The sequence below is a fragment of the Phaethon lepturus genome, unplaced genomic scaffold (assembly GCF_000687285.1).
Source record: "Phaethon lepturus isolate BGI_N335 unplaced genomic scaffold, ASM68728v1 scaffold50473, whole genome shotgun sequence".
Classification (NCBI taxonomy): Eukaryota; Metazoa; Chordata; class Aves; order Phaethontiformes; family Phaethontidae; genus Phaethon; species Phaethon lepturus.
The window spans coordinates 4,992-15,514 of NW_010529299.1; the positions used below are offsets into that span (position 1 = coordinate 4,992).

At 48.3% G+C, this 10,523-nt stretch overlaps 1 protein-coding gene across 3 annotated transcripts; it reads right to left on the reverse strand.

Moving 5' to 3' along the window:
- Positions 1-342: 342 nt before the first annotated feature.
- Positions 343-10,313, reverse strand: PCYT2 (phosphate cytidylyltransferase 2, ethanolamine). Of its 3 annotated transcripts, none has more exons than XM_010283884.1 (12): positions 10,215-10,313; positions 9,282-9,443; positions 7,318-7,384; positions 6,733-6,817; positions 5,620-5,664; positions 4,109-4,247; positions 3,397-3,479; positions 3,133-3,210; positions 2,441-2,506; positions 2,117-2,182; positions 1,537-1,625; positions 343-863 (listed from the first exon to the last, which is right to left on the reverse strand). In XM_010283884.1, exons 1-12 carry the CDS (start codon positions 10,294-10,296, stop codon positions 773-775), a joined length of 1,053 nt encoding a protein of 350 aa, XP_010282186.1. In that variant the 5' UTR covers positions 10,297-10,313; the 3' UTR covers positions 343-772. The 3 variants fall into 3 exon arrangements, with proteins under 3 accessions (XP_010282186.1, XP_010282187.1, XP_010282190.1); XM_010283885.1 differs by having other exon boundaries at positions 482-863; positions 4,109-4,275; positions 5,615-5,664; positions 10,215-10,296; XM_010283888.1 differs by lacking the exon at positions 9,282-9,443 and having other exon boundaries at positions 482-863; positions 10,215-10,296.
- Positions 10,314-10,523: the final 210 nt, after the last annotated feature.

Below are 10,523 nucleotides of genomic sequence, written 5' to 3' on the forward strand. Positions count from 1 at the left end.
TCAACCACCAGGGAGATCACAGAACCAAGGGTCCCTGTGCCACCAGCCACATGCCCCTCTCAGCAGCTGCCGTGCTGCTGCCTGTTACTGGGGCAGCAATCGATTCACTCCAGTCACAGCAGAGAGAGGCTTTATCCAACTAACCCAAAGCAGCTTTGGGTCTGGTATTTGTGAAGAGACAGCAGCTGAGAAGAGGCAGCGTGGCGAACCCCAGAGCACAGGGCCCGTTGGCATCACCAGCAGCTGGCACACCGATGGCCCCGTGTCTCTAACGAAAGCTCACAGGTGGAACTGTGGGTGCCATGTCCTTTCCCTGGGGAGGCCGTTCTGTCCAGCCGCCCCCACCATCGCCCAAAGGGCTGCTCTGGAATGCAGACTCCAGCCAGGACAGCCAAACCTGGAGGGGCAGAGGGGGCCTGGGTGGCTGCTCCATTTCCCTCCTACTAAAAGCCAGAAATGGCAGAAGGTAAAAGCACATCAACATGTTAAAACATTAGTTATAATTAAAACCGGGTTTCTTTTGTTTTGTCCAATCTCCTCCTGAGAAAGGGGAAGGGGGCTGATTAATGGAGGAAAAACTAGGCAGCAGGATCCCGACTCATTATGTCTGCATAATTAGTGCAGGAAGAGCTAGGACAGAAGAGGGTAGGACAGCACATCCTGCATGCCGGCAGCTGTGTCCCCGTTCAGGCATCGCATCTCGAAGAGCTGTCTGCTCCTCAAGAGCATGAGCCTGTGGCGCTCTGCGACCCATGCATTGACTCTGTGCTGGCTAGTGCTTCTCCTCTTCCAGTCTCTTCATGGCTTCCAACACAGCCAGCTCTTTTGCTTCCTTCTTCTGGTTCCTAGCTTCAAATTCCAGCCTGCATCAATCACAAAATGCCACGAGATTCTCATTCATCCAAATCTCTAGTAGACTAAAAGCACCTGGAGCAGGGGAGCACTGCTTTCTCCTAAGATGCTTTGTTCTGAGTGTACTTCAGAAACCTCACCAGTAACCCCCGGACTTCTCTTTAAGAGCCAGCACCCAGAGCTTCCCATGACTGTTACCATCACTCTGAAGTCCTAGGCTCCCACACTGGTTGAACACTACTTATTTCTCCCTCTGTGGAAGATGCTGCTATTCCATACTTAGTGTCGTAATACTAAAATGAAATTTGCCACTGACCTGAGCCAAGATCACTGAAGGTGAAGGCCTCAGGCCTAAAAGAGCAAAGCTCTGAAAGAAGCAACATGCTTTTTTCCCCAAGAATACAACAAGGAAATTTTATCATTAATAGAGAAGGAGGAGGAAAAAATAATAAAACATGCTGTGAAGTACATTCTGACACAGTAGAGTTTAGCGGTTCCTTTGTCTGTACAGTCCAGTACATCCACATTTAAGCAGCCTGCCCAAGCTACAGAAGATGAAGTATCAGTTCACTGACTCTGTGCCTTTAGATAACCCCTTCTCTTCCTGTTTGATCCCATTAATTAGTCCTCAGACAAGCTGGACAGAACAGTATGCAACAGAACTGTGAGATGAAGAAAGCCAACCTGTTCTTGATGATTCTTTGCACAATTAAATCTGTGGTGAGATTGCTGCCACTGTCCACCAGCTGGAAAATGCCACGTCTCTTCGGTTCCTGTGAACAAACACAGCAGACTCAGCTGTGAAAAACATGCAAGACCTCTGGGTTTACAGCTCAGTAGTGAAAGCTGAGCAGAAGTCATAGCAGGTCCCATGGACACCCAGCCAGGCATGACACAATATGATCTCCTAGGAGGCAGAATAACTAACTGCTGAAAGCAAAGGTTCACGTATATGGGAGCTGAGCAAGGTTGCCCATGACTAGCATAGAGCAAAGATTACAGGATTTCTCACTCTGCCATGAAAGCATCAGAAACAGACAAGACAAAGCAGTGACTAAAAGAATGGAGCTGTTGTGAATGATTTACAGGCTCTGCCCCAAGGAGCTACCCTCAGGGGTGGACGAAAAACAGCATCACCTGCCAAGGACTTGCTTGGGTAGCATCCTCTGCAATACAAATTCTCAGCTCAGGAACACAAAGTAAGCCATACTGTATATATCAAATGCTGATAAAGAAGCACAGACAACAGCAGCTAGTAGCTTACCTCATACGGATCAGAACCGTCCTTGTCTGGCACCACCTCAGTCATCCCATGACACACAAGTGTTACCTGGTGAAGGACACAAAGTCATTGGCAAGATCCAAAAGATAACAGGAACCCTGCCACTGCACTCACTGCAGCATAGCCTGGAGATCAGCAAAGCCACCCCTCCTGGACCAGGCTTGGCAGTGTATCTGGAGCTCCCTGTAATCCTGCTGAGCAGGACTGTTTCTCTTCTACACCACTGTGACTTCGTGCACCACTTCAGGTCCCTAAGCACATCACACACCAACACCTTCACGTCCATCTATACGCAAAGACTCTCACCTTGAAGTGATCCAGCAGATCAGCAGTGACAGCATAGGGGGCTCCAATCACCACTTCTGAGACGTACTAGAAAAGAAACCAGGTAAAGAGTCCAGATCTGGAAAAAAACCAAACCAACCACAACAAAACAGAGGCCAGTCTGTTTCCTAAACAGACTTGAGCGGGTCATCTGGTTATGGAGTTAGGAATTCAAATAAAGGAACAGGAAAGTGGGTTTCGCAGCCACTGCTTGTCACATAGCATTTTTTTGTTCCACTAATGAATATGCTTTCTGGTAGTGCATATATAGCAAATACAAAAGTTTGTGCTCAGGGCACACATTTCTGGGCCTCCCCACATTTCTTTCCCAGGAATTTTCTCCCCTGCTGCAGAGCGCAGACAGTTTTCTACAAGAACATGGCTGTCTTTGCATAGAGCAGAGCAGCACTCTGCAAGGCATCCTGCCTTTTCGCTGCCAGTGGAATAGAGGTGGACAAGTTCAATAACTCAGATTAGCCAGGATGACAGAGGCGCCTAGCGATCCCTCCTGAGAGCACATCAGCACCTCTGGCAGCCTAAAGTGATCGGTCTTGTCTTTGCCTTTTCAGTGCATACCAAAGAACTCATGCAAGATTGTTGGCTACAGATGAACACCACCCAGCTCCAGGCAACTTCTGGAACAGTGCAGAGGCACCTACACAACAGGCACTTACCCTACAGGCCAAGACACTGAGTGTTCTCTCATGGATGTTCATTATGGGATAGTTCTTCCCTTTATAGCGATTTACCTCCTAAGGCAAAACATCAGGCACAATTAGAAGAGAGACAAATCAACCCCCTTCCCTCTCATTTTCCCCCAACACGAAAATCCTGTATTGGCCGATACATCCCTTTCCTGTCTTCCAGAGCACAGCCTGCTTGTTTCAGAAAGAACAGGTGCCAAGCTGCTCTGTCTTCGGACAACATTATATACAGACCTGATCAAAATGCAGCCCTGCAATGATGTAGGGTTTCTCTGCCAGCTGGTGAACCTTCTCCAGGAAATCTACATGCCCAATATCTGTAGACCTGTTTAAGGAAATTGAAGCTAACATAGAAAACAGGGAAAGGAAGACAGAAACAGATGCACTGAAAAACCACAGTGGGAGACAGGAATCCCAAGGATTTTATTTTTGCATTACTCATTGCCTGTGTCCTAAGAACAGTTGCCTCCTTCCTCCTCAGGCTTACAGGTTCTGGGCAAAAGCCAGACATCTTTTCAGCTCCACCTTACATGGACTCAGTTTTGCCTCTGTCCAGAATTTAAACTTGCTTCAGGTGTTTTGGCACAACGCCTCAAAGACTGTCCCAGGAATTAAGTGTCTGCTCCAGATGCCCTGTGCAGTCACTAGGTCTATGACAGCCATTCCTCATGAGGGACTAGAGTGTGACCACAAGAGCATGGAAAGTATCCAGGTGTCTTCCTGAAGTCCTTCAACAGCCACAAATCTCTCTAGAGACGAGCTATAGCTACTTTCTCAGGGTCCTGTGACTAAAAAACTGCCAGTAAGAACTCCTGCCTCCTCCCTCGCATGCACACCTACGGAGTGGGGAGGAAGAGGCAAATATCCTAGAGGCTGGTGCCTCAAAACAGGAAAACATCAAACAAAAAGACCAACGCTACTTTCTTCAGAAAACAGTCAAGGATACGGAACAGGTCGAAGGCTCCAGCCACATAGATGATAGTGTCTCCTGGCTGTGGTTCTTTCCCTGATGCAAACTGGATGATCTTCTGAGATGTCTGTAGGAACTGCGAGACGCCAGTCCAGGGACTGTGACCTTTTGGCCCCTGGGAAAACACACACCGCACAGGTTTCCTTTTCAGGCTCCAGGAGCGGGTTTGGACAACACACAGAATGCAGCTACAGGCAACTTGCTAGCCTTAATTTGCTAGCAAGTATCACAACTCTTAGCAGCTTGGACTGCCTACATTCCTGGCACCAAATATTTGTGCAATCTCACAGAAGCCCTTTTTTGCCCTGTCAAACAGCGTCTAAATCGATCCCTCAACAGCCAGCTAAGGAGATGCTGAGAAGAAAGCTCAGAAAGGAGGAAAGCAACAGGGCAGTCTTGGATTTCCAGGAGAGGCAAGGCTTACTAATGGAGACAACACACAACCCACCTATGCTCTTCTCAAGCCTTAAGGCAGCCTACTCATTCATCCGGCTGATGGCATGCCAAGCTGGGAGGGCATCACCAAGAGCTCCAGCAAGGGCCCGATCCCAGCGCCCGAACGTGGAGCTTTATCCCCACCATGTGGCAGTTTTGGAAACAGCCACTGAGTCACTGCCCCGGCCCCTGCTTCACTCCTCTCAAGCCAGTTGCTCTACAAGACTTGAAAGAACAAGGACAACTCAGCCAAGACCAGGGCAAGCCATACAAACGGCAGCATGCAGAAGGGGGGCTCAGCTGACATGGGTCATGCAGGGTACCTGGTGCCCAGATACTCTCCCCAGATCCAAGCACCAGGAAACAGCCATGCTGGAGCAACAGGCCCCACAAAGCTTGCTCAGAAAACCCAACATGGTGGGGAACAAAGAGGTTCAGCCTGGTAAGCAAACCCCCTGTGAGTAAAAGAGACTTACTCAAGCTGTAGGTCCAGGCGCTCATTAATCAGGGACAATCCAACACCGAGGGGAAAAAAAGGGACTGATAGCTCTTTAGAGGTAGCCCAAGACATGAGCTAGACATGAAGGCAGAGAACCCCAGGAGGACTGCTCTGCTACTTGAAGACCAGACGTATGAATTCTGCAGTACAGCATGCTAGCTATGTGCCTGCTACATAAATGCTTCCCAGACCTAATGCAGCACTAAAAGGAGCATCCACAGAGGCTGTCCCTAGGCTGGAACTGCAGGTGCTTGGGTCCCAAAGGAAGCAGTGATAAAAAAAATTTACAAGCAAGCCAGACAAACAGCAAAGGCTCAATGGGTGCAGCAGCTCTATGGCACCACTGAAGGACAGTTCACTCGCTGGCCCTGTGCGGCCACACCTGCTTATTTCACCGACTACAGTAGCTACTTCACAGAGGCAGCAGACATTTACTGAGGTTACTACTATATGTGGGGGCAAAGCCAAGCCTGCAACACAGGCCAGAAAGCACATTTGGAATCCTTCTCAGACAGGACAACATCCAGACGTCCGTGACCAGAACTCACATTACCTTCCCAAAGTTGTCAGTGTGCTTCCGATAGTCTAGGTCCTCATCCTGAAGGGAGATAAAGAGTCGAAATGTTTAAGCACTCACATAGTTCATCCAACCAAGAACATGCTTGTGTGTGGCAGAAGTGCTGGGAAGTCCAGGCTCAGACTTCACACCATTGATCCCTGGCACTGAATGCTGACAAACAAGTTAATATCTAAACAAGAGTCGTGTCTCAGCATAAGTCAGATGAAACATGTCCTTATCTGATCCCAGTCTGGCACCAGAGAATGATGGTGGTTCTTGCCCAACCTGCAGACCTAGTAGCGTTGCACACCTACATCCTCCCTCAACTACGCAAGCCCCTAACAGGACTGTGTCCCTCCTTCTTACAAAGGCATCCACTAGAGATGGGCTCAGATCTCTGCAGACAGCTAGTAGCACTGGGCCAGATCTTGGTGTGAACGTACGTATTTGACAGCTAAGCCAATCTAACAGCTCAGCACACTAAAAGATCTCCCTCCACCCTTGAATTCTTTTGTGGGTCCCTTGTCTTATCCCTGCTGTTACCTAGGTGATTCCATTCACTGGACTGCTTGTTCACCAAGTAAATTCAACTCATTAACCAATGTAAAACTACTTCCTTTATTTTCCCTTGGTTAGGTTAGCTATCTACCAGGAAGTGAGCTGAGGAGACTCAAGAAAGGTTTGATAAGACTAGAGACAGCAGAAGGCAGAAGCATGCAGCTCAGTGGGAAGGAAGAGGACATTCCAATTCTGGCAGCACTGGGCTGATAGATCAATGTAGCTGCACTATATAGTTTCACCCTTGGAGAAGCCATAGGCTAGCCTGTAGTTCCCATAATGTTCCTGAAGACCACAATCACAAGGATTGAAGCTTTTATCCCCCCACACCTTTTCAAAGCAGCATGAGCTGAGATCACACTGTGATCTCAGACAGGCTTAAGCAAACATAAGCAGGTTGTTTTGCTGCCATTGCACATAATCAGCTTGCCAGTTCTCTGTGCACCTAGGAGACAGACCCAGGAGCCCTACTGGCATTTGGAACAGCAAAAGAAAAGAGCTGGTATATGCCCTGGACTCCAAACTCCCACCCAAAGCCCTCTGACTCACTATGTTGCTGTGGTGAGCCTTAGTCATGAGCAGCATGCGGCCAACGAGGTCAGTAGTGGACACACCTTGGGTGCGTTTGCATTCCCTGCAGGGAGACAAGCAAAGGATAAAGCAGAAGCCACAGGAGCATATGCCTCTTTCTCTTGCCACCATTACCACAGGAACACCTGTGACACCTGATAAATCCAAACCAGGGGCCATCCTGAGAAAGTCTTCCTTCTACCTGCTCTTGATATAAAGTATAGCATACATTTGCTGAGCCTCTTTATTTTCTTCATGCCACAGCACCTACTCATCGGAGAAAAACTTACCTTGCACAAACTTCCCAACTGAGCTAACTCCCATGGAGGCTTCAAGACCAGAACTAGCATCTGCCAGGAACAGGAAGGCCCGCCAGTCAGCTGCTAGTCTGCAACACTTCCCGGAAGCCAAAATGGTGGCAGGAACTGAAGCTCCGATACACGTTAACAGCAAAATTAAAGCGTGACCTGAAGATAGCTGTGTTTTGTCTGACTTCCTTTCAGGGCATGAACTCCCAGAAACTCTGCCCAAAACAGGATAAGAAGGTAAGCAGCAACAGGTTACCTGTATCGGCCTGCTGTCTTCACTTCCTCATAGGTATCCTTGCCATCTATCGTTAAGGTAATGTCATCTGCAGAGAGAGAAAAGCCTCAGAACTGTGCCCCAAGCCCTCCTGCACCGCAGCTGGTTTAGAACGAGGGCAGCAGCTGAGCAGGCCCAGCACACACACCAGACCAGAACTCCTGCAATCCAAATCCCTGTGCCCTGGGGGATACACCTTGCAGCCCGTGGAAATGCCAGGGATTTGCAAGACTATCCTATCTGTGAAGACAAGCATGTTCCTGGATGCTAAACACCACTAGCCATCTGGTCCACTGGTTTTTAGTTAGTCCAGAAAACCTGAGCCGGTTGCCCTTCCCGTGAATCCAGCAACAAGCACAACTGAATTATTGTCTCAATGACAATAAACAGCTACCATCAGTCTCAGTGTTAAAAAGCACCTTAAGGTTAACTTCTCTAGAACTGGTTTTAACTGTTGGTTCATGTTACAACTTTTTCAGTCAATTGAACAGTCCTCCAACAGCCAGTTCTTCCCCTCAGTAATGGCACTCTACAGTGACTTCAAGTTACCCTTCTACAGAGTTAATTCTGGTTCATCTTTGGCATGGTTCCCAGCTCACTCTACAAAACCCTCTCTCACCTACTTTTAGCGATAGTATAAAATCTTCACAAGTGAAAACCAAAGCTGGCTTTCATTTGGCAAAACAGCCCGTTTACAGTGCAGGCGCTGGCCGCTCACGAGTGCGCTCTCTCACACCGTCGGGCGGCACACTTAGGGAAGCTGAGAAGCTCTTCTGAAACCCCACACGCTCACCTCAGGGCACAGGCACAGGAGGAGAAGAGAACATACTGCAAGCACAGCTCTGCGTGCCAGGAGAGAGGCAGAAACAGCAGGGTTGCTGTCTGTCACCTTCCCAGTTAAACTCGGCTATTTCAAAACTTATCTTCTGCATAAACACAACCTGGCAAAACTGCAGCGTGCAAGGGTGTTATTCAGGTAGAAGTACTGAATGATTTGGCAGAGGGGATAAATGCAGGGCAACTGGAGTAAAGGCCGTGAGTGCTCTTCTGCTGCCATAAACCTTCACCAAGTCTAGTAAGGGGTCACGTACCCCAGACACATTCAGGGCAGGCAATTAAGTCAACAAGGAATTTGATAATCACACTGTCCACATGACAAAGTGCATCTATCTTATAGAAGATTATGATTCATTTACATTTAATGAAGTACGTGGCTTATCGATAGCAGGTGACTGGGATCAAATGAGGAAGCACATGTGAAATGAGTGCAAAGACTACTCCTGATTAAATAATACTACCTTCAGAGGGGTAGGGAGGAGGGGCTGAGGCAGAATGAACACACGAAGAAGTCCCAGGAAGGGACAGAGTACAAAAGCAAGAATGTTTCCTCAGAACACTGGTTCTCTTCGGTGACTGTAAAATGAAAAGTGTTCATAATAAGAACTAGGTCTCTGACCACACGGTCAGCTAAGCCCTTGAACAGCTTATCACCTGCATAAGGAGAGAGAAGCTTTTCAGATCTGATCTCATCCCAGGACAAGTAGATATAAACATGATTGTATTTTTGCATGCTTACCTTTTTAACAGCGTTTTTCACATTTAAGTTTTGTAAATTACTTTCTCCTATGCACAAATTTCTGCTGGTGCTAAGGGGAACATCAGGATAATTGTCAGACAACGTGTTTCACCTTTGTAAGTGAAAGGGATGCTTAAAATCAAGGGATCTGGCCACTCTTAGGGTCCCTAGCACACAGGTGTATCTCTCCAGCATACCAGTAGTCGTCATATTGCTCAGGTGTTGGTAAGGCAGATCCCTGTACACATGAGGTATCCCCTGATGGCCAGTGCCAGCCAGAATGTTCCTCAGTTTACAGCAGGGAAACCAAGCGCACACAAGCCCCAGAGGGCCTGTGTTAATACAACTATCGCCTCAGAATACCACTCACCACCGTGCACACAGAAGTCACAGTTATATTTGTCCAGGGTTTCCAGTGTGGTGACATAGGGAGCTCCTGGAGCAATCTCATCCACCCACTTGATGGCTTGCACCATTTTGTACCTCTCCTCCTGTGTAAAGACAGGGGGGCCCTTGTGCTTGGCAATCTCCTCTGGGCAAGAAACAGAAAAACCCAGTTAGAAGCATGTACTGCAGCTACAAAGACTCTCATCTACAGGAGCCTCAGTCATTTCATGGCTACGTGAACTTCACTGCAGGCCTAAACTCAGCTTGGAATTGGTCTGCAATAGAGAAGGAAGCCCCAGCTAAATCAGAACAGATTTTAATTCAGTTGCATTTCCTAAGTGTGAAACAAGGGCCCTGGAATTCACTTGGAAGGCAAAAGGTCTCAGTGCCTCCCTGAACCCACATACTTCCTACTGGGGGGACTACCTGGGCCTCCTGGCAGCCCCTGAGGGGAAATTCCCCTTTTAAAAAATAGCTTCATGCTACACTCAGTTCATGCGAGAAAACATGCATCCATAAACCAATTTAAAATCCATCTTCACATGCAAAAACTAGTTCCTAGTACTCACTTTTCAGATGGGCTTGAAACAAGTTTTCTCCACACAGTAACTTGCTTTGGAATATCAGTTCTGCAGTTTGTATCAGCAAAACCAGCCTGATTTTCAACTGTTTTTACAGCACAGAATACAGACCACCCCTCAAACGAAGCTCTGAACTACCTAACCCTCACTCCGGAAAGCGTGAAAGGGGTTGCTCCACTCCCTTACCCAGGGAAGATACTTTCCTTTTGGAGGCTGCTGCTCCTTGAGGAGATGCAGGAAGAAGCCTGCTTTGTATCAGGAGATCTCCGTTCTCTCGGGGCTAATGTTGCTGGGCTAGAGGCAGCAGGAGGTGAAAATCTGAGAAAACCTCTTACCATCTGTGTGGACTCCAACAATCAGATAATCTCCCATGGCCCGAGCCTGGCGTAGCTGGTTCGAGTGGCCATAGTGCACCATGTCATAGCTAGAAAGACAACGGCCCCGGTTCAGTCTGGGGACACGAGGGCGCACGTTGCTGGGAAGCTGCAGGACGTGACCTTCCCCTTTTGCAGCGTTAGTGCGAGACCTTCCCCACGGGCTCAAAGGTTTAACGTCTCTCTGCTCTCTGTTACTCTGCCGGATTGAGGCGTCTACAGCGCGTTCATCGGGGGCAGGCGGCAGCGCTCCGTCACGCTACAACGCAC